General features: G+C 47.0%; 1 protein-coding gene across 2 annotated transcripts in view; it reads right to left on the bottom strand.

Moving 5' to 3' along the window:
• The window catches only part of LOC143815039 (interferon-induced GTP-binding protein Mx-like), a 72,648-nt gene that overhangs the window by 17,179 nt on the left and 31,841 nt on the right, over positions 1–23,628 (bottom strand). For both annotated transcript variants that reach the window (XM_077293846.1, XM_077293845.1), the window contains 4 exons: positions 20,944–21,142; positions 20,592–20,670; positions 19,706–19,828; positions 18,546–18,687 (listed from right to left, as the gene is read on the bottom strand). In XM_077293846.1, the coding sequence (XP_077149961.1) occupies positions 18,546–18,687; positions 19,706–19,828; positions 20,592–20,670; positions 20,944–21,142 (543 nt within the window). The remainder of the gene's footprint in view (positions 1–18,545; positions 18,688–19,705; positions 19,829–20,591; positions 20,671–20,943; positions 21,143–23,628) is intronic.

Genomic DNA, 23,628 nt, shown 5'->3' with positions numbered 1-23,628 from the left:
ATCGAACATCAGAGACAAACAGAATCAGTTGTGAGGACTATCCCGGGAGCTCAGCAGGGAAGGACTACAACACACAGCGCTAGAAGGTAGACACTGATTCCCACCTGTAAAGAGAACTCCTGATGTGCCTTTGGACCGGCCGGTCTCAGACAGCCCTGTTGACAGCGCTCTGGACTGAGGATTCTAAAACCTTCAGTAAAGAGGTAAAGAAACTGCAACCTGGTGTCCTCGTTATTTACTACGACCTACGCGGCACCGCAACATCACCACCATTTACCACCACCTTTCACTGGACGCCCCTCAGCAGGGTCACGGACCGGGTCTAGCCACCGTGACAACCCCAGAGCAGAGACTCAGAGGCCCGGTACCGGGTACTTCTCGGCCCTGCGGCAGTGGGGGCGCTCCATAAGGAGTTTGTATGTTCTCCCCGTGTTTACGTGGGTTTCCTCTGGGTTCTCCAGTTTATTCCCTCCATCCATAGACATACAGACAGGGGATGTAGATTGTGAGTCCCAATGGGGACAGCGATGATGTCTGTAAAGTGCTGTAGAATATGATGCCATCATTAATGGAGTAAAATAAATAAATGGCAGCTATATAACTTACTGAATAAGTATGAGTTATTAACAGTATGTGGTCACTACAGACATAGCGACTATCTGTTTTTGCCTGGTCTAATTCGGGATCTGTATTTTATATATTGACTACCTGCAGAATAACCTAACTAGGACACCAGAGTTCTGCAGAGCGTATTCCACTTAATTCAGCTTTTGCAGGATACTTCAGTACTTCAGGAAGTGTCGCAGGGGCTCAACCGCCATGTTCAAGTCCCCATTCCGTATGTTTTGCGGCAGTTAGACAGCCAATACACATGTGGGTCTTGTCTGCCAAATCATGTTGGCTATGGCATTAGTTTGTATGGCAGGCAATCCCCGGCGCTTGAGCACCCGAGTTACTCGAAGTGTACCCAAGCACCCCAATATTGCTCTAGTGGCGAGAATGCTCGCTCATCACTATCTGTGTGTTACACAGGATCTGCAACTAACGGCCAAGGGTGATGGCGCGGAGTGCAGCCATGGATTGTTGACCAGTTAAATGCTGCTATCAATATCTGGCAAACGCATTAACAGCACACCGGCATCGGGGCGTGCCCATGATGTGATCGAGGGCCACCGATGGGTTGCTTTGACAGCAAGGGGTCTGTTGAAGACCTCCGTGCTTGTCAATATGTCTCTCCCTTGAAACTCAGCCTGTGGCCGGGCTTCAATGGAGACAGTGATTTTTACTATATGCAGCAATACTGTGATATTACTGTATATAGTACAAGCAATCTGGCGACGTAAGGCTCAAGTCCCCTAAGGGGACTAATAAATACAGTAAAAAAATGTTTTGTACAAAAAAAAAGTTTAAGTCACTTTCTTTTTCCCGTATTAAAAATAGAGAAAATAAACAATACATATATGTGATATCTCCGTGTCTGTAAAAGTCTGATCTATCAAAATATAAAATTAATTAACCCTATCGGTAAACACCATAAAGAGAAAAAAATTAAAAAATCCCCAAATTTCAGGTTTTGGGACTTCAACACCACAAAAATGCTGAAACAAGCGATCAAAATGTCATATCTATTCCAAAATAATATAAATAAAAAACGATGTCTTGCCCCACAAAAAATAAGCCCTCACGCAGCTCCACTGAAAGTGAAATGTAAACATTAGGGGTCTCGGAAAATGACGACACATTCAAAAATTTCTGATTTTTACCAGTAAAATATTGAATAATCTGCACATTTTTTTTATCGTCGTAATCGTATTGATGAAAACAATCATATTGCCGGGTCCTTTTTACCACAAAACACAATTGTCAGAATTGTGGGGGTTTTTTTTCACAATTTCACCGCACTTGGAATTTTTTTCCCGTTTTCCCGCACACTATGTGGTAAAATGAATGATGTCATTGAAAAGTACAACTTGTCCACTAAACACAAGCCCTCATATGTCTTTTTATATTTTTTATAACCCCCTTCCTAAACCTCAAAAGACAGCCAAAATGGAGGCTCGCCTGCCACCAAAATTCAAGTTCTGACCTAATCCGACCTTTTCATGAAATTCACAATAAATGTCGCTATGCTAATTACAAATTGATTTACGCATCTCGATTCATTAGGCCGGCGTCACACTAGGCGTAAGTAAATACGGTCCTTTTTTTTTGCGGCCGTAATACGCAGTAATTGTCCCAAAACACTGTTCAGTATTCAATGCGAGGATGCGATTTTTACGCACAAATTTATCCGTGTGTCATCCGTATGGCTTCCGTACAGCAATTTTTTTCTCGCAGGCTTGCAAAATGGACATATCATGGATCCATCGGCTCAAATATTCTTAAAAACATATATACAGTATATATATATATGTCAGTGAGACACACATATATATATATTTATATTTAATTCAGCGCTAGATAGCATAAAAGCCGGTAATTCAATTGCCGGCTTTTCCTATCTCCTTCACAAACGCGACAGGATATGAGACATGGTTTACATACAGTAAACCATCTCATATCCCTTTTTTATTACATATTCCTCTTTACTAATGTAAGAAGTGTCTTTGTGTCAAATTTGGGGGCTCTAGCTATTAAATTAAAGGGTTAAATCCTGGAAAAAATTGGCGTGGGCTCCCGCGCAATTTTCTCCGCCAGAGTGGTAAAGCCAGTGACTGAGGGCAGATATTAATAGCCTAGAGAGGGTCCATGGTTATTGGCCCCCTGGCTAGAAACATCTGCCCCCAGCCACCCCAGAAGAGGCACATCTGTAAGATGCCCCTATTCTAGCACTTGGCCACTCTCTTCCCACTCCCGTGTAGTGGTGGGATATGGGGTAATGAAGGGTTAATGTTACCTTGCTATTGTAAGGTGACATTAAGCTAGGTTAATAATGGAGAGGCGTCAATTAGGACACCTATCCATTATTAATCCAATAGTACGAAATGGTTAATAAAACACACACACATTATTAAAAAGTATTTTAATGAAATAAAGACACTTGGTGTTTTAATATTTTATTATACTCTTAATACACCTGAAGAGCCTTGTCACCTGAAATAAAGTTAAAAAAACAAACAACAATATTCCATACCTTTCGTCGTTACAGTCTTGTCCAATGCTGTAAATCCATCTGAAGGGGTTAAGTCATTTTACACCCAGGAGCTCTGCTAATGCAGCTGTGCTCCTGACTGTAAAACTTGGGGAATGAATGGAATGCAGGGGAATGTACTGTAGTTACCTCGAGTCGCGGTGATGCGCCCTCTGCTGGATGAACTCATGAACTCGAGCGTGGGAACTTTTCAGAATATTTTCCCATGCTCGAGTTCATATGAGTTCATCCAGCAGAGGGTGCATCACCACGACTCGAGGTAACTACAGTACATTCCCCTGCATTCCATTCATTCACCAAGTTTTACAGTCAGGAGCACAGCTGCATTAGCAGAGCTCCTGGGTGTAAAATGACTCGGGACCGGAGTGTGCGGCTGCATGTATTTCTATGCAGCTACAGGCTCCGGTCCCGAGTGCCGGCGGCAGTGCCGGGTATTGAGGAGAGAGACTCGCGCGAGTTTCTTGCATTGCAGTTGCAAGTGCGACCCCGGCCTATGGGTCAGAACGGAGAAGGTGGAGAAATGTTTTTTTTTTCTCCATGGATGAGTAGCCAAGAAGGAGCTGCAACCCCTGGGAAGACTGAGCATTTTGAAAGAGTTGAATAGTGAAGGACCTTAGAGGGAAGAAGCACAGAGGAGAAAGGGGCTCAGCAGGGGAACAGCGGCAGGACACCCTCAGAGCCAGAGCGCAGAAACCAGGTACCGGGAGCCCGAGGATGTGTTGTCATCTAGGATGCGCATCAGAACCGGAGGGCATAGGACTGTAAGTCAATTGCCTGCACCAAGTCTGGGATGAAGCAGTAACTTGAGAGCCTGGGTCAAGAAAGAGATCCTGTAAACAGGCTCAAACTGTCTATCGGACAGACATCTGTCTCAGGACAGGAGAGAGGGGACTTTGCAACCAAGCTTCAAGTGGCAGGGACCCTGCCAACTAACGTAGCACAAGTAGGAAAGGCTTATGGACCTCACCTGGGAGGTCCCCTACTGCCTCCAAGCCAGTCGGACCACAGCTCCCCTGCACTTGGAACTCTGGACTGAGGACTACTGCCATCAGTAAACCAGGTAAAGACTGCAAACCTGTGTCCTCTGTTATTTACCGGCTTACACCTTCATTGCCATACACCAGGGGCCCTGGGAACCTACTTCACCTGTGGGAAGTTACACTATCTAGCTGCCACAGTGCAGCACCCCAGGGTCCTGGTCATTGCAGTAATATCATTGTCCTCTAGGGGTGAGTGATGTTACGTTTGGAGGCAGTGAAGGAGATCTCTTTATCAGGTAACACAATGCATGCAACATGTTCACACTCCAGACCAGAAGGGGGAGCTCTAAGCCTGTTTTTAGGTGAACTCCCCTATAAAAACATCCTGATCTGGAGGAAAAGGGAGTTCAGAGTTGAGTTCCTGTCAGGAAGACAGAGGGAAAGGAGGCAGAGGAGCCCTGTGGCCTGAATTGCCGCAACTCCTAGGAAACAGACGGATAGAAAGCAGAACATATTGCAGAGAGTGTGAAGGAAAGCAAAGCAAAGGAGAGGATATCAGAGGAAGATCAGCCAGGAGCAGCCTGCCTTCTTCTGAGGCGCAGAAATCCGGTAGCACCGAACACCGAGGGAGCAACAGTCCTTTATGCCTTGCTCCAGAGACCGGCAGGACAGCTAATTTCATGTTACCTGTCCGCACCTACACCCAGGAGGCACGGTGGCACCCCTCAGAGGCCGGGGCATGCTAGAGTCCCTACAAATAGCCTCAAGCCACCAGTCATACGGGTTTGTCCTATCCATCTGGGGGACAGAGAGAGACATAACATCTGTAACATCTTCAACAGTTGTGAGGACCTTATGAGAAGCTTAGCAGTAAGGGACTACAACACTTAAGCGCAAAGGAAGGCTACTGATTTCCACCTGGATAAGGGGACTCTGGATTTGCCTCCAAACTGGCCGGACTCTGCCTACCCTGTGATCTGGTGCTCTGGACTGTGGATGCTGAAGCCTTCAGTAAAAAGGTAAAGAGACTGCAACCTTGTGTCCTCGTTCTTCACTGTGCCTCTCACCATCCACCATCTACACTCTGGGAAGCCCTGGGGTTACACTTCACCTGTGGGAAGGTATTCCATCTAGCTGCCATAACATCACCCCAGTGGACCCCTTAAAGCAGCATCGGTCACCCTGACCAAATACCACAGGTGGCGTCATGAACACTTTCCCTTTAAAGACCTTTCCCCCATTTACACGGACGTCCCTAGGGCCACAGACCGGGTCAGCCACCGTGACATCCCCCTCGAGAACCGAAGGATCCGGTACCGAGTACCCCACTGCCCTACTGGGGGCAGTGTCGGTCACCCTGACCGAAAACCACAGGTGGCGTCATGAACATAGACTTTATTTTTCCCTTAAAAGACTTTTCCCCTTTTACATGCGCGCCCAGGGCCACGAACCGGGTCACAGCCACCTTGACATCCCCTTTAAGTGAGACAGCGGACCCGGTACCGAGTACCCTGGTGGGCGATCCACATCCCCTGCCTACTTTCATTTCCCATCAGTTTATACTGTATGTACTGTATCTTTGTCCATTTTGTTTAATCTTTAATTGTGTTTAATTAATTTAATTTTTATTTATTAAGTGTGACTTGTTGCTACTCCGTTTTTTCTAAGTGTTTGATTGTATATTTGGAGTACTCCACTGTACTTATATCTTGCTGATATTGTGGGAGAGCTTGATATAAATATGCTCTTGGCATTTTCATATGAATTGTGTTTTATGATTACTGTTTTAGAATGTAGGCAGCGTGGTGGCTAAGTGAATCCTATCTCTTCTTTTGATTATCTGGCCTGGCACGATGCCATTGTCATCACGCCCAGCCAATCAATAGAAGAACCATCAATGCCGTCCTGTTAAAAACAGTACTCCCACTGTCGAGGTTGATGGAATGGGACTGCAAATCGATTAGTCAGCGCTATGTAAGTGTTATATCTATCCATCTATCTATAAATATATTTATCCATCTACACTGTGTTCCAAATGATTCTGCACAAAGAGTTTAGGAGTGATAAGGTTAGAATTTTTTTGTTTGTCATTTAAACTCATTGATGGTGATGTGTGTCAGGGCTCTTTATATCACTGAAAGCAATTGCAGATACCTGTGCACATTAGTTTGGCCGGTGTGTCCAAATAAAGGCAAGACTACTTAAGAAGGCTGTTCCACATTATTAAGCAGCCTACATTTTTGGCCAAAATGGGAAAGAAAAAGGATGTGTCGGCTGCTGAGAAGCAACAAATTGTGGAGTATTTAGGTCAAGGCATGACTACAATCAACATTGCCAAGACACTTCATCGTGATCATCGCACAATCAAGAAGTATGTAGCTGATTCCCAGCACACACGTGTGCGTGCTGATAAGGAAAAATTGAGGACTCTTTCCAACAGGCAATTGCGTAAGGTTAAAAGAGCAGCTGCAAAAATGCCTTGTCATAGCAGCAGACAAGTTTTTGAAGCTGCTGGTGCCTCCAACGTCCCCAGAACAACAAGATGCAGGGTCCTTCAGAGGTTTGCAGCTGTGTGTAGCGCCCCCACCGCCGCAGGGCCGAGGGGTACCCGGTACCGGGCCTCTGAGTCTCTGCTCTGGGGTTGTCACGGTGGCTAGACCCGGTCCGTGGCCCTGTCTGTCAGTGGGGGGAACGTCCAGTGCAATAAATGATGATAATGGTGCAGTTGTGGGGTGCAGGTCGCGGTAAATAATGAGGACACCAGGTTGCATTCTCTTTACCTCTTTACTGAAGGTTTTGGAGACCTCAGTCCAGAGCGCTGTTAACTGGGTTGTCAGAGACCGGCCGGTCCAAAGGCACATCAGGAGTTCTCTTTACAGGTGGGAATCAGTGTCTACCTTCTAGCGCTGAGTGTTGTAGTTCTTCCCTGCTGAGCTCCCGGGATAGTCCTCACAACTGTTTCTGTCTGTCTCTGATGTTCGTTTTCTCCGTCCCCCAGATGATATGGTAGGACGCACCCGTATGACGGGGTAGGCCTGGAGTTCTTCCGGGACCCTAGAGTCGCCACTCTCCCACAGCTGCCTCCGTTGTCTGCTTAGGTGTTAAGTGAGACAGCCAACCTATAATTGGCTGTCCGGCCGTGGTTTGCAGTAGTACTTAAAGTCTCTTACTTGCTCGGCGTTCCGGCCACCGACTGTTTGCGCCTCAGAAGGATGTTGCCTCGGTCTAACAGCACGACTCCTTCTGGTTCTAATTCCTCTTTACTGTATTCCCGTTGTTCACTGGTTTGTTCTGCTCTGAGGAGTCTGCCAGGATCCCATCCCTGACAGGTCCTCTCACTAGCTCTTCCCAGCTACTTCTCCCTGTCTTCCAGTCCAACCCCCAGTTTTTACCATAGTGTGAGGAGTGGCCTACTAGATAGGACCACCCCCCCTGGTGGCCGGAGTGTGAAGTGTCGTGAGGTGTTACCTGGTCAGAGAAACTCCCTTAGTGCCATCAGACGTACCATAGCTCCCCATAGTGGCGGAGCCACAGTACTGCAACGACCAGGACTCTGGGGCGCTGCACTCCCCCCCGGTTAAATCCAGTACTCCGGGACTGGGAAAACAAGAACAACAATACATGTCAACAGGAAACACACAACATTTTGAAATAGCATAAACAATTAAACATAACAGTGCTTCCCTTTAGGGGAGGTGAGAACTCTTGAACGTTGCGAAAGTTAGGTCATGCACAGTTTATGACTCTCAGTTCAGTGGTTGAAACAGCGGGGACCCCGGGTAAACAAAGGGGTCCCCCTTTTTGAAAGTTTTTGAGCAATTCACTGTCCATTACTCTATTGTCCATTTAAAAACCTGTAACAAAAAGATATGCATACAAACATTTTCAATTAAATAGCAGCCCTTATTAAAACCTCCAAGTTTTGTAGCGGAGGGGAGTCTGATTTTGAGTGCTGCGTGTGGACCTCCGCAGCGCAGGGGTTGCTATTGGCCTAACAGGGCCCGCTATGCTTGCTACCGCTGGTGTAGTGCACTGTCTTCTAGCTACACTTCTAGTGAGTCTGGGTAGCACTGGCAGGTCAGGGCTCTCAGAGCTGCTGCTATCAACAGTGGGTACAGCAGATTCACTGATAGCAGAGGGAGGATTTGCCGGTTCAACGGTTGGCATGGTTTCATCAGGTAAAGCTTGTTGAGGTAGCGGGGCCAGATGATCTAGTACCACCATTGGTTCTGGTGGGTCCGGCTGTTGAAACATTAGAACAGGCACCACGAGGGCTTGGTTTATCTGAGTCCAGGATTGGGGAAAGTCACCAAGGACGGTATGGAACATCTTCTCCTTTTCCACCGGCGGGGAGATTTCTGGGGCCGTGCCCCTCTCTTTCAACTTATCGGGGCAGACCTTAAGGTGATCCCTGGATACCGCTGTCGAGGTCTCCCCTCTGTCCTTGCTGATGAGACAGACCTTTGTGTTGTCGAAGTCGGATGGCAGGATGGTATACGGTTCCGCTTCCCATTGGTCATCGAGCTTGTGTAATCTCCTCTTTCGTTTAAGTACTTGCTCACCAGGTGACAGGGGAATCGCAGGAGCGTGTTGGTTGTAGTCCCTTTCTTGCTTCTGCCTAGCCTGGGCGAGACTTCTCTCTACACACTCCTGTACTTCGCGGTACCTTCGCTGCCTTTCTGCATCCCAATCTGCATCCGGCGAGGTATCTTCGGGTACTAGGACCCCCATGTCCAGATCAACGGGTAACCGACTAGATCTTCCTCGCATCAGGTACGCTGGAGTACAGTTGGTGGAACTTACTGGGATGTGATTGTACATATCCACCAAGTCAGGCAACTTTGTCGGCCACAGGTTCCGTTCCTCCACGGGTAAGGTCTTCAATAAATCAATTACCACTTGGTTCATCTTCTCGCACATCCCGTTGGTTTGAGGATGGTACGGTGTGGTTCTGATCTTCTTACACCCGTACAGTTGGCAGAATTCTTGGAACACTTCCGCTTCGAATGCAGGTCCCTGATCGGTCAGTACCTTCTCTGGGTAGCCATGGGGCCTACAAAAGTGCTGCTGGAAGGCCCTGGCGGCAGTCCTGGCCGTTAGATCCTTGACAGGCCCAACCACCAAAAACCTGGAGTAGTGGTCCACGATGGTAAGGGCGTAGATATAGCCCGACCGGCTAGGTGTCAGCTTCACATGATCCAGCGCGACCAGTTCGAGCGGCCTTTTGGTGATGATAGGCCGCAGGGGAGCCCGTTGACTGTCATGGTCCTTCCTGCGCAGACTACATGGACCACACTCCCGACACCACTTCTCAATGGTTCTCTTCATGCCAATCCAATAGAACCTCCCTCGGAGCAGCTTCTCTAGCTTCCTCCATCCGAAGTGTCCGGCTCCATCATGGTAGGCTCCCAGAACCATGGGCGCATCTTGCCTGGGCACCACTATCTGCCACACCAATTCATGAGTACGTGGGTCAATGCTCGTCCTGCACAGCTTGCCATCATGGATAAACAGTTTGCTTCTCCCCTTCCACAGCTGCTGGGTTTCTTGTGGGTCATCTGGGCCAGGGTGCAACCCTGCCTGCGTCAAGAGCTCCTTCACCTGACGGACCGCGGGGTCACTATCCTGAGTTTCTGCCCATCCGTGATGGGGCAGGGGATTCAGCGTGGCATCCGCTTGGTTCTTGTGCCTATTCTTCACCTGATGAGAGTTTTGGGTGGCTTTGGGGCGATGGAATGCAGGCAGCTCCACCTCTTCAAGTGCCTCCGGGTCTTCTTCCGCTTCTGGCAAATTGGGCATTCGGGACAAGGCATCGGCATTGGCATTCTTGTGTCCTGCCCGGTACTTGATGGTGAAATTGTAGTTGGATAGCCGGGCCATCCACCGCTGCTCCAAGGCCCCTAGTTTGGCAGTATCCAGATGCGTTAGTGGATTGTTGTCCGTGAAGACGGTGAATTTCGCAGAGGCCAGGTAATGTTTGAACCTCTCTGTCACTGCCCAGACAATGGCAAGGAATTCCAGCTTAAAGGAACTGTAGTTGTCAGGGTTCCTTTCCGTGGGACGAAGTTTCCGGCTGGCGTAAGCGATCACCCTCTCTTTGCCTTTCTGGACCTGGGACAGCACGGCTCCTAATCCCACATTGCTGGCATCTGTGTACAGCACAAACGGTTGGTCGTATTCGGGGTAAGCCAGTACCTCTTCTCCCGTCAGCGCCGACTTCAAACAGGTGAAGGATTCCTCCAGCTCTTCGTTCCAGTCAAAGGGGGTGTTCCTCCCCTTGGTCTTCTTTGGTTGGCCCACCAACAGGTTTTGCAAGGGTGCGGCCTTCTTGGTGAAGTCCTTAATGAACCTCCGGTAATAGCCTACCAGCCCGAGGAACTGCCGGACTTCGTGGAGGTCACTAGGCTTTGGCCAGTCCTTGATCACCGTGACCTTGTCGGGGTCTGGGGCCACTCCTTCAGCGCTCACCACATGGCCCAGGTACTGCACTTTAGGTTTCAGCAGATGACACTTGGACGGTTTCACCTTTAAGCCAAAGTTGGATAGGGCTTCAAACACCTCGGCCAGGTGCTTCAGATGATCTTTGTAGGTCTTAGAGAAGACAATGACATCATCCAAATACAGCAGCACGGTTTCAAAGTTCATGTGCCCCAAGCAGCACTCCATCATCCTCTGGAACGTCCCGGGAGCATTGCACAATCCGAAGGGCATGTAGTTGAACTCGCAGAGACCCATTGGCGTCGTGAAGGCTGTCTTCTCTTTGTCCGCCTCCGCTACAGGAACCTGCCAGTACCCACTGGTGAGATCTAAGGTAGAGAAGTAGTTAGCAGATTTTAAGGCAGCCAGAGACTCCTCTATCCTGGGCAGTGGGTATGCGTCCTTATGTGTAATGCGATTCAATTGCCTGTAATCAACACACATCCTCATTGTACCATCTTTCTTTTTAACAAGGACTAACGGAGCTGCCCAGGGGCTACAGCTGTCTCTCACCACCCCAGCCTCTTTCATTTCCCGCAACATGTCCTTGGCACACTGGTAATGAGCTGGGGGTACAGGGCGATATCTCTCTTTTATGGGTCGGTGATCTCCCGTGGGGATGTGATGTTGGATCCCTTTCACCTGCCCAAAATCTAAGGGGTGTTTGCTGAATACCTGCTCGTACTCATGTACCACCCTGTAAGCCCCCTGTTTTTGATGGGATGGGGTAGAGTCAGTGCCCACATGCAATTCCCGACACCAGTCTTTCGAGGGCTCCTCAGAACCTTTGTTCTCCGCCACGTTTGACGGGACCAAGGGTTCAGGTGTCTGTATCACATTATTATTGACAGTGAACAGTTTGGCGAGTGTGGTATACTTGGTGAGGTGAACCTCTTCCTCTCCACAATTGAGGACACGTACGGGCACTCTCCCCTGGCGGACGTCAACCACCCCCCAGGCTGTCAGAACAGTAGGCCTATTGTCTGAATATACGGGTTCTACCAAGGCCTGGTAGTCCTTACCCCTGAGGCCTATGGCTGCCCAACACCATATTAACATCTCACTCCTGGGGGGTATCGCGATGGGGTTTGAATCACTCACAGTGACACGACCAATCTCACCACCAGTCAGCTCTACCTGCTGTCTCTGCATCAGAGCTCTGATTTCCTTCTGCAGGGCACGTTGCTCACTGTGGCCAGCGGTTTCTGCCACCTGTTGCAACAAAACAATAACTTCTGCAAGACAATTTTCTATAACATTAGTACCAAGAGTCATCATGGGATTACATTCTCGACGATCAATATCAACAATCACAATCCCTTGGGCTTTCAATTCCACCCGTCCCACCTTGATGGTGACCTCCTTATACCCCACTTGTGGCAACGGCTGACCATTACTGGCAATTATGGTGAAATCATCGTCAGGGCCACGGGTAATATCAGTGTCCTCCCAATACCGTTTGTAAAGCACGTAAGGTATAGTCGTCACCTGAGAACCAGTGTCCAGCAAAGCGTTCAAGGGGATCCCATCAACCACTACAGGGAGAACTGGCCGTCCTCCAATGTACTTGGTTCTCCAATGCTGCGGGCCGGATCGTCCTACTCCTGGGGGTTGGCCCTTTGCCCCAGGGGTTGCTCGTTTAAAGGACAGTACCTTGCAAGGTGGCCCACCTGGTGACAGCGGCGGCAGATGGGTCGTCCATCCTGGTGGAAGCGATCGTCGGGCCGGCTCCTGGTCGGCGGAGTCCTCCTCTGTCGCATCCAAGGGACATCCTCCGGGCTGGAAGCCAACTGGATCTTCTCTTTGGGGGCCTCCTGTAGGGACTGCACCGTCCGGGCCAGGGCAGCAACGCTCTTGGTTAGCTCTTGCATCTGGAGACGGAGTCCTGCAGGGGAGTCGTCCTCGAAGCTCTGGGCGTCGGCCTCCGCGGCAACTGGGGTGTCCGATGCCACCTCCTGGTGGTATGTGAGAGCGGGGCGCCTGGGTGGTATTGTGCGGCTGGGCTGGCGCTCCTGCAATGCCTGGATAGCTTTATCTTTAAATTGCGCAAAAGTCAAGTCTGGATTTTGCATGGCCAGGAAGTGCAATTGGCCCCGCTGGTGACTGCACAGGAGCCCCTCAATGAACCGTTCCTTCAGAAGTTTATCCTCATCCTGCATGCTGCCGGGGTCACTCTGCTTAATGGCCCGCATCGCCTCCTGGAGATTAAGGGCATAGTCCCGTAAGCTATCCTGCGGTCTCTGTTTGCATCCATAGAAAGTCAGTTTAATTTCTGTAGCAGTGCGAGTATCGAAGGTGGCCTTAAGCTTTGCAAAAATCTGTTGCGCAGTTCCCTTATCCTCGGCGGGCCAGGACTTCAATTCTCTCAGAGCCGCCCCAAAGAGTTGGCCGGTTATCATATGAACCTTCTGAGGCTCTGTCAGGGGATAGAACTCGAGCAGGCTGCAGAGCCCTTCCTTAAAGTCAGTGAATGTATGCGACTCCCCAGAGTATCGCGGAAGCCAGGCCGCTCCGGGCAGGTACAGCATAGAGAAGGGCATTATGGCTTTTGTGTTAGCGGCAGCGTCCGGCTGGCTGGGGGGAACAGCGGGTTCTGCGGCTACCGGTGGTGGTATTAGGGCCGCGGCTTCGTCCGCTGCGGGGACCGGAGCTGCCCCTGCGTCTGCGGCTGCGACCGCCACCTCCTCTCCTCCCGACTCAGACATGGCTGTCCCTTCCTCCCACTAACCTGCTGGAGGTCGGAGTTCCTCTTCCGGGATTGGCGCCTTACCGCGCTTTCCGTTCCACGCTTCTTTTGGCTGATTCCGCCCACGTAGCTAAGGCTCCTCCCTCCGTGCGCGGCAATGGCGAATTTTGGCGGTAAATGGCAATACACAGTCCAAGCACAACAAATCACAGTTCCAAGGCACACATGACCTGACTTTTCAGGCTTAAGTAGATCCTGTTCGTGACGCCAAGTTGTAGCGCCCCCACCGCCGCAGGGCCGAGGGGTACCCGGTACCGGGCCTCTGAGTCTCTGCTCTGGGGTTGTCACGGTGGCTAGACCCGGTCCGTGGCCCTGTCTGTCAGTGGGGGGAACGTCCAGTGCAATAAATGATGATAATGGTGCAGTTGTGGGGTGCAGGTCGCGGTAAATAATGAGGACACCAGGTTGCAGTCTCTTTACCTCTTTACTGAAGGTTTTGGAGACCTCAGTCCAGAGCGCTGTTAACTGGGTTGTCAGAGACCGGCTGGTCCAAAGGCACATCAGGAGTTCTCTTTACAGGTGGGAATCAGTGTCTACCTTCTAGCGCTGAGTGTTGTAGTTCTTCCCTGCTGAGCTCCCGGGATAGTCCTCACAACTGTTTCTGTCTGTCTCTGATGTTCGTTATCTCCGTCCCCCAGATGATATGGTAGGACGCACCCGTATGATGGGGTAGGCCTGGAGTTCTTCCGGGACCCTAGAGTCGCCCCTCTCCCACAGCTGCCTCCGTTGTCTGCTTAGGTGTTAAGTGAGACAGCCAACCTATAATTGGCTGTCCGGCCGTGGTTTGCAGTAGTACTTAAAGTCTCTTACTTGCTCGGCGTTCCGGCCACCGACTGTTTGCGCCTCAGAAGGATGTTGCCTCGGTCTAACAGCACGACTCCTTCTGGTTCTAATTCCTCTTTACTGTATTCCCGTTGTTCACTGGTTTGTTCTGCTCTGAGGAGTCTGCCAGGATCCCATCCCTGACAGGTCCTCTCACTAGCTCTTCCCAGCTACTTCTCCCTGTCTTCCTGTCCAACCCCCAGTTTTTACCATAGTGTGAGGAGTGGCCTACTAGATAGGACCACCCCCCCTGGTGGCCGGAGTGTGAAGTGTCGTGAGGTGTTACCTGGTCAGAGAAACTCCCTTAGTGCCATCAGACGTACCATAGCTCCCCATAGTGGCGGAGCCACAGTACTGCAACGACCAGGACTCTGGGGCGCTGCACGTGCGTAAGCCATCCTGTCCACCACCTCTATCCACTGCACACAAGCAGAAACGGCTCCAGTGGGCCAAACGATACATGAAGACTGACTTCCAAACTGTTTTGTTCACCGATGAGTGCCGTGCAACGCTCGATGGTCCAGATGGATGTAGTGGAGGATGGCTGGTTGATGGACACCCCATGAAAACACGGCTAAGGCGCCAACAAGGAGGAGGTGGAGTAATGTTTTGGGCTGGAATCATGGGGAGAGAGATTGTAGACCCCTTTATGATCCCTGAAGGGGTAAAGATGAACTTCATAATCTATGTGGAGTTTCTAAAACAACACTTCCTGCGATGGTTCAAGAGGAAGAACCGTGCTTATCGCAGCAAGATCATTTTCATGCATGATAATGCACCGTCTCATGCTGCAAAAAACACATCTGCATCTCTGGCTGCTATGGGCATAAAAGAGGACAAACTTATGGTGTGGCCACCATCTTCCCCTGACCTCAACCCCATTGAGAACCTCTGGAGCATCATCAAAAGGAGTGTCTATGATGGCGGGAGGCAGGTCACATCTAAGCAACAGCTCTGGGAGGGGATTCTCTCCACATGCAAAACAATTGAAGCAGAAACCATCCAAAAAGTGACAAATTCAATGGACGAGAGAGTTCAGAAGCTTCTTTCGAACAAGGGGTCCTATGTGCAAATGTAACATCACCTAGAATCAAGTTTTCACTTGAAAACTGTTTGATTTCATTTTGTAATAAGCTGATAATGCTTATAACTTCACAATTGACCATTTTTTTGTTCAAAATAAAAAAAAAGGTTGAAAACTCTGCTGTGCATAATAATTTGGAACATGCATTTTGAGTGTTTATTTTTTTTTTAAAAAGATACTGTTTTCATAGGCAGTTTGTTCCAAAACATTGCAATTATACTAGAATAGTAGATGACTGGAAAATAACAATGACTGCAATTCAGATAGGTAATTTAGAGAAAATATGAGGAAATATTATTTGCATAATAATTTGGAACCCAGTGTATCTATAGATATATCTATCTATACCTAACTATAGATAGATGGATAGATATATCTATAGATAGATAGATAATACCAAGCCCGATGTTTAGTAATAAACATAATAAAATGGTACATAAACAGTTAAATAAAGACACACACACACACACACACACACACAAAATCTGCGTTATGCCGGGGTCACACTTGCGAGAAACTAGCATGAGTCTCGCACCTCAATACCCGGCACTGCCGCCGGCACTTTGACCGGAGTGTTGAGCTGCATAGAAATACATGCATCCACACACTCCCGTCCCGAGTGCAGCGGCAGTGCCGGGTATTGAGGTGCAAGACTCGTGCGAGTTTCTCACTAGTGTGACCCCGGCCTTAAAACAATATCTGTTTAATGTAAAAAAAAGTTTTAAAAAAATAGCGTGTGCTCCCTCGCAATTTTCTGCGCCAGAGAGGGAAAGCTAGCAACTGGGGGCCGATGTTTATAGCCTAGGAAAAGGTTAATATCCATGCATCTTCCCAGGCTATGAATATCAGCCCGCAGCTGTATATTTAGCCTTTACTGGCTATTAAAATAGGGAGACCCTCCAAAAAATGACAGCTGACAGATGCGGGCTGATATTCATAGCCTAGGAAGGGGCCATGGATATTTCCCCCAGTTCCAACACCAGCTCACAGCTGCCCCAGAAATGGCACATCTCTAAGATGCGCAAATTCCGGCACTTAGCCTCTCTCTTCCCACTGCCCTGTAGCAGGGATATGGGGTAATATTTGTGGGGTTGATGTCACCTTTGAATTGTAAGGTGCTATCAAGCCGGCTTAGTAATAGAGAGGCGTCAATAAGATACCTATCCATTACTAATCCTACAGTTGTGAAAGGATTTAATAAACACACAGACATAATAAAGTATTTTAATGAAATAAAACACTACACAGTTTGCCATCTTTATTGTACGCCTAATTCCTGCATCGCCCTCAATCTCCTACAAAAAATGTAAAAAATAATAAACCAACACAAATACTCCCTGGTCCGACATAGTCCATTTAATAACGAGTGTCCCACGACGATCTTCCCTATAGAGCTGTCACATCAGGAGATGTGACTGCTCTATAGGTCTTCAGTGACACACTGACAGGAGACAATGGCTCCTGCAGTGTTATCACTGAGGGTTTACGCTCTCACTTTACAGCACTGCTACGTGACAATTTTCCCATGCAGTGGTGGCGCAAGTGACAGCGACCTCTGATGGCGGAGTGATACAATGCGGGATGATACCTGCCGTCAGTGTATCACCGGAGCCCCTGGAGAGCGGTTGACAGCTCTCCACGGGAGATCGTCGTGGGACACTCATTATTAAATGGATTACATCAGAACAGGGAGTATACTGCTGGTTTACTTTATTTATTTATTTATTTTTTACAGGTGATCAAGGGCATCGGGGATTAGCTGTTGGTGAGTATGTACTGTATGTGTGTATGTGGTTTTTTTTTTTACACTTGAACACAGTAGCCAATGATGGGACTACTATGGCTCATTGGATGCTGTCACTGTAGCAGGCATAGCCGTATGGGACTAGTAGTCCCATCGGACGATGCCTGCCTACACACAGACCCACAGACCCCCGCAGACACACACAAACACCCGCACACAGACACGCACATCTTCTTCGCACACACACAGTCTCCGCCCACACACTCTTCCTCCTCCTGATCTGCAGCGTTTCTCGCACCCAACTCTGGTGCAAAACCGCAGATCTTTTTAAACCTGTGGTTTTGCTGCGGATTTGACTGAATCAATGGAAGTCAATGGGTGCAGAAACGCTGCAGAGCCGCAAAAAGAATTGACATGCTGCGGAAAATAAAGCACTGCACATCCGTGTTTTTTTTCCGCAGCATGTGCACACCAATTGTCAATCTCCCATTAACTAAGTTTGCTTGTGCACTACTCTGCGGATTTGATGCAATTCCGCGCGTCCAAAAAACGTTGCGGATCCGCATCAAAATCTGCAACGTGTGCCCATAGCCTTAAGGTACCGTTACACTTAACGATTTACCAACGATCACGACCAGCGATACGACCTGGCCATGATCGTTGGTAAGTCGTTGTGTGGTCGCTGGAGAGCTGTCACACAGACAGCTCTCCAGCGACCAACGATGCCGTAGTCCCCGGGTAACCAGTGTAAACATCGGGTTACTAAGAGCAGGGCCGCGCTTAGTAACCCGATGTTTACCCTGGTTACCATTGTAAATGTAAAAAAAAAAAAACACTACATACTTACATTCCGGTGTCTGTCACGTCCCTCGCCGTCAGCTTCCCGCACTGACTGTGAGTGCCGGCCGTAAAGCACAGCGGTGACGTCACCGCTGTGCTCTGCTTTACGGCCGGCGTTCACAGTCAGTGCGGGAAGCTGACGGCGAGGGACGTGACAGACACCGGAATGTAAGTATGTAGTGGGGTTTTTTTTTACATTTACAATGGTAACCAGGGTAAACATCGGGTTACTAAGCGCGGCCCTGCGCTTAGTAACCCGATATTTACCCTGGTTACCAGTGAAGACATTGCTGCATCGGCGTCACACACGCCGATGCAGTGATGACAGCGGGTGATCAGCGACCAAAAAAAGGTCCTGATCATTCGCAGCGACCAACGATCTCCCAGCAGGGACCTGATCGTTGGTTGCTGTCACGCATAACGATTTCGTTAATGATATCGTTGCTACGTCACAAAAAGCAACGATATCGTTAACGAAATAGTTATGTGTGACGGTACCTTTACACTTTTTAACATGTTTTCCCCCTCCGTTATCTCCCTGTGAGGAGTTCATTACTGCTGAATAAGTAAACAATAGTTAACCCTTGCTCTGAGCTTCTGTGTTACTGCATCCTTTTACCAGCTTTACATGAGTAACAGAAAATTTAAAAAAATGACTTCACTTGTTCTACTAGAGAGCTGGAGATCAGCTTTATACTTACACACTTCACATTCATCCTTAATTGTCGTTTGCCAAGAGTCGAAAAGTTTTCTTAAGTTTTTGAAGAGTTTTAAGTCTTCGGTGTTTCCTTCTTCATCTCCGTTTACTACTTTCATAATTCCATCCTCAAAATCTTCGATTTTCTGCCAAAAATTAAAAGTAAAATCATGTGGCACCCTTTAAAGTTATCACCTCGCCATAGGAAAGGTGATGACTTTCAATGCCATCAGAATGGAGTGATGACCGTGCATGCGCACTACTGCTCTATTCATTCTCTGTGGGACTGCTAGACATGAAACGCTATGCTCCGCTATATCTGGAAGTCCCATATAAAATGAATGAAGCAGTATTACAAAGTGGACACATATGAAGTAATCTCTAGCGAGGACTCTGGTAGTAAGGCTAGACCCTGACGAAGGCTACAAGCCGAAACGCGCGTCGGGTTGGCACACCATCCACAGTGTGAGGGACTGCATTACTTGTGTAAGTATATTATTGGCCACAATTTATGTACTTTTGAACTTATTTTCACTGAGTTTGGTCCCTCCATCTGTCCAAATCACATTGCTTCAGCACTTGCACCTTATCCTTGCACTTACCAATATTTTAGCACTGATTGCTTCAATTGCATTATCCTATTTTTTCACCAAAAGACATTTTTGTATTCTGTTTTGTACATTTTTTGGTTTTTGATTTTTTGGTGTGGTATTCCCTAATATATATATATATATATATATATATACAGTGTATATATATATATATATATATATATATATATATATATATATATATATATTTTTACTTTTCAAGCACTATACATTTTGCACTTTAAAGCAATTGCCCTTCGGGCTTTTTATGTACTCTTCACATGTGGATGTGCGTCCTTGCAATTTTTATACTTTTTATTTATGCAATCTGGTATTGTACTTATGCACTATGTCCCATTGTTATCTCTGATTTTAACTTTATGTAAGCAATAAAAATATTTTTGGGACTTTTTGGTCGGTTTTCCTCTTCTTTTATAATGCTTGAACGTGCAGTGTAATACATGACGCTGTTGAAGTTGCTTTCTGACCTCTATTACAGATGAGGGTCCTGAATGTCGGATGTGGGTACTGGAAAATAGGTTTTAAAAAGGCCTCCCCTTTACTATGTACTTACTGATATAAGAAAATAAGACTTCTCCTCGTCTGTGTCGGGGACGCCTCTGCCGATCTTTCTCAGCTGCTCCTCTGCCTCCCGGAGCTTACTACTGATCTGTTGTTCTATATTGGGTAATATTTTCTAGAAAAGCAAATGTTTACATCAGAAAAGAGAAAAAGAATGGTAAAAAAGAATAAAATAGCCAAAAGTTACTACATAATCCTCCCAAAAAATGTATGATCATTAATCATTGCGCTAACAGTAAAGACTTTATTTGGGGAGGACTCGGCTCTTGCTCCTCTTATTGAAAGAAGGGCTATAGTATAAGAGCAGTTCGCTAAATGGCAAACACGGTCAGTTCATCCATCCATTACACCGTCCAATGGTCTTCATAGAAAAATGTATAGATGGATGCAGCTGCAAATTGGTAGGCAAAGAAGCATGTGGCTGCACAGCCCCGAGACTAAATACCATGGTTAAGGCAAAATGTGCACAATATGGGATGCAATAAGAGGAGAAAATTCCCCTCTGCACATCCCCAACCTTGTCCCTGTCTGCACCAGCAGAATCGACTGATCACCACACCATTGTCTATCTAGAAAAGGTGTTTTCATTAGACAACCCCCTTAAGGCATCATCATGTACCCTTCTGAACAATCTGGTGCTCTATCTTCCATAGGTTAAAAATTAATTAGGGCTTTTCATTCACTAGAGTGGGAGAGAACTTGTAGTACCACGATGTACAGAGTTGTGCCACTTCCGAAGTGGTGGTGATCAGTGGTGGTGCCAGGAGTCAGACCCCTGCTCCCTATCTGATATTGAAGACCTCGATTGATGACATCTATATTAGAGGACTCTACAGTATGTCCGTGTAGGGAATAACTAACCGACTTTTCATACTTACGGAGATATGGCACACCAGCTCTTTGGTGAGACTTTCTGCCAGGTGAGGTATGGTGGCCTGTCCTTCCTTCAAAAGAACGCTACAAATAAAACAATGGTACCTTCATGAACTATGTGTGATGCAGACACCAACCCATCCAAGCATCGGAGGGCCAATACACATATAAATATACCCCCATCATGTTCCGAGACAGAAGGTTAGGATATCACCTTTGGATTCAGCCATGTCTTTCAACCCACATGTCCCAACCACCTCATGTGGCCTCCAACTCAAAAACATATCTGGAATCGGCTCATCCCTTAAACTACGTAGGGTCTCCTGCCCAGACCATTTGCACCCTTATAATCTTTACCTGAAGTGTTCATGGGTTTCAAAAAAATTCTTCTCATTTTGTATGGCTTCTTCACGGGAGATTTTTTCTTTTATCTCCCTTTGTCCCCGACACTTGACCATCATGTAGCCCTTACTAAGGCGGTACACCTTGTTTTGGACTACACGTAAAACTTCACTTTCAGCACCTGCGTCTACCAGGTCTGGTTTAGTCAGGACTCCTGTAGGAAAAGTACAGCACAAATATAAAGGTATTGATATATTGTGTTCACAGGTGTAACAACCGGAGTGGGGGAATATGAGTGGAGGCCGCCCTCTGCCCACTTGTATATTGTGGAAATTAAGATAAGCGATGGTTCCACCATTCTCTGTTTTGTAACCCATGGTTTTCTTTAAGCCTGCCCCAAACCCCCCAGGACAGCAAACCCACACAGGACATCATCATCCTGGTGCAGACACTGCAATAATGTCACTGCATTACATCTCCTGCGCTTGGCCAGGGAACCAAAGTTAGGTTAGCCAATAGATAGAAAAATATTAAAAATTGAGAGTGCCCAGTGGTTTATACCTTTTCAGTTAGCCATTAATAGGACTATCAACCAATGAGGACTTTAAGTTTTTAATATTTTTTTATTTCAAGGGCAGGGGGCCAGGCACACAATCGGAGGTTCCGCCGGGATGGGAAGTAGGTGTCGGTTGGGAACAAATGGGGACATAAGAGGTCAAATGTGTCTGTGCTGCAAACTCTGCAGACAAGTCATGGTTAGGAGAAGTCTTCATGAAGGTCAGAATGGAAAATGGAAAAAGTGGACACCAATCAGAAGCATGTCAGCTGTGAGACATTACATATATATATATATATATATATATATATATATATATATATATATATATATATACACAGTACAGATCAAAAGTTTGGACACACCTTCTCATTTAAAGATTTTTCTGTATTTTCATGACTATGAAAATTGTACGTTCACACTGAAGGCATCAAAACTATGAATTACCACATGTGGAATTATATACTTAACAAAAAAGTGTGAAACAACTGAAATTATGTCTTTTATTCAAAGTAGCCACCTTTTGCTTTGATGACTTCTTTGCATTCTCTTGGCATTCTCTTGATGAGCTTCAAGAGGTAGTCACCGGGAATGGTCTTCCAACAATCTTGAAGGAGTTCCCAGAGATGTTTAGCACTTGTTGGCCCTTTTGCCTTCACGCTGCGGTCCAGCTCACCCCAAACCATCTCGATTGGGTTCAGGTCTGGTGACTGTGAAGGCCAGGTCATCTGGCGTAGCACCCCATCACTCTCCTTCTTGGTCAAATAGTCCTTACACAGCCTGGAGGTGTGTTTGGGGTCATTGTCCTGTTGAAAAATAAATGATGGTCCAACTAAACGCAAACCAGATGGAATAGCATGCCGCTGCAAGATGCTGTGGTAGCCATGCTGGTTCAGTATACATTCAATTTTGAATAAATCCCCAACAATGTCACCAGCAAAGCACCCCCACACCATCACACCTCCTCCTCCATGCTTCACGGTGGGAACCAGGCATGTAGAGTCCATCTGTTCACCTTTTCTGCGTCGCACAAAGACACGGTGGTTGGAACCAAAGATCTCAAATTTGGACTCCTCAGACCAAAGCACAGATTTCCACTGGTCTAATGTCCATTCCTTGTGTTCTTTAGCCCAAACAAGTCTCTTCTGCTTGTTGCCTGTCCTTAGCAGTGGTTTCCTAGCAGCTATTTTACCATGAAGGCCTGCTGCACAAAGTCTCCTCTTAACAGTTGCTGTAGAGATGTGTCTGCTGCTAGAACTCTGTGTGGCATTGAACTGGTCTCTAATCTGAGCTGCTGTTAACCTGCGATTTCTGAGGCTGGTGACTCGCATAAACTTATCCTCAGAAGCAGAGGTGACTCTTGGTCTTCCTTTCCTGGGGCAGTCCTCATGTGAGCCAGTTTCTTCGTAGCACTCTATGATTTTTGCTACTGCACTTGGGGACACTTTCAAAGTTTTCCCAATATTACGGAATGACTGACCTTCATTTCTTAAAGTAATGATGGCCACACATTTTTCTTTACTTAGCTGCTTTTTTCTTGCCATAATACAAATTCTAACAGTCTATTCAGTAGGACTATCAGCTGTGTATCCACCAGACTTCTGCACAACACAACTGATGGTCCCAACCCCATTTATAAGGCAAGAAATCCCACTTATTAAACTTGACAGGGCACACCTGTGAAGTGAAAACCATTCCCGGTGACTACCTCTTGAAGCTCATCAAGAGAATGCCAAGAGTGTGCAAAGCAGTCATCAAAGCAAAAGGTGGCTACTTTGAAGAACCTAGAATATAAGACATAATTTCAGTTGTTTCACACTTTTTTGTGTATAATTCCACATGTGTCAATTCACAGTTTTGATGCCTTCAGTGTGAATGTACAATTTTCATAGTCATGAAAATACAGAAAAATCTTTAAATGAGAAGGTGTGTCCAAACTTTTGGTCTGTACTGTTAAAAAAAAAATATATATATATATATATATATATATATATATATATATATATATATATATATATATATATATATTTTTTAATTGGTATCACATATAAAAAAATAATTACCGCAATGTCTGTTTTTTACGTCTTCTGCCCTTTCAGACCTTATATATTTCATTCTTGTTTTTCAGGTTTGCTAAGTATTTA

This window comes from Ranitomeya variabilis, chromosome 3 (genome assembly GCF_051348905.1).
Source record: "Ranitomeya variabilis isolate aRanVar5 chromosome 3, aRanVar5.hap1, whole genome shotgun sequence".
In the NCBI taxonomy this organism is placed as follows: domain Eukaryota; kingdom Metazoa; phylum Chordata; class Amphibia; order Anura; family Dendrobatidae; genus Ranitomeya; species Ranitomeya variabilis.
Note: the sequence above shows the minus strand (reverse complement) of the source record. Positions and strands in the feature narration are given on the sequence as shown.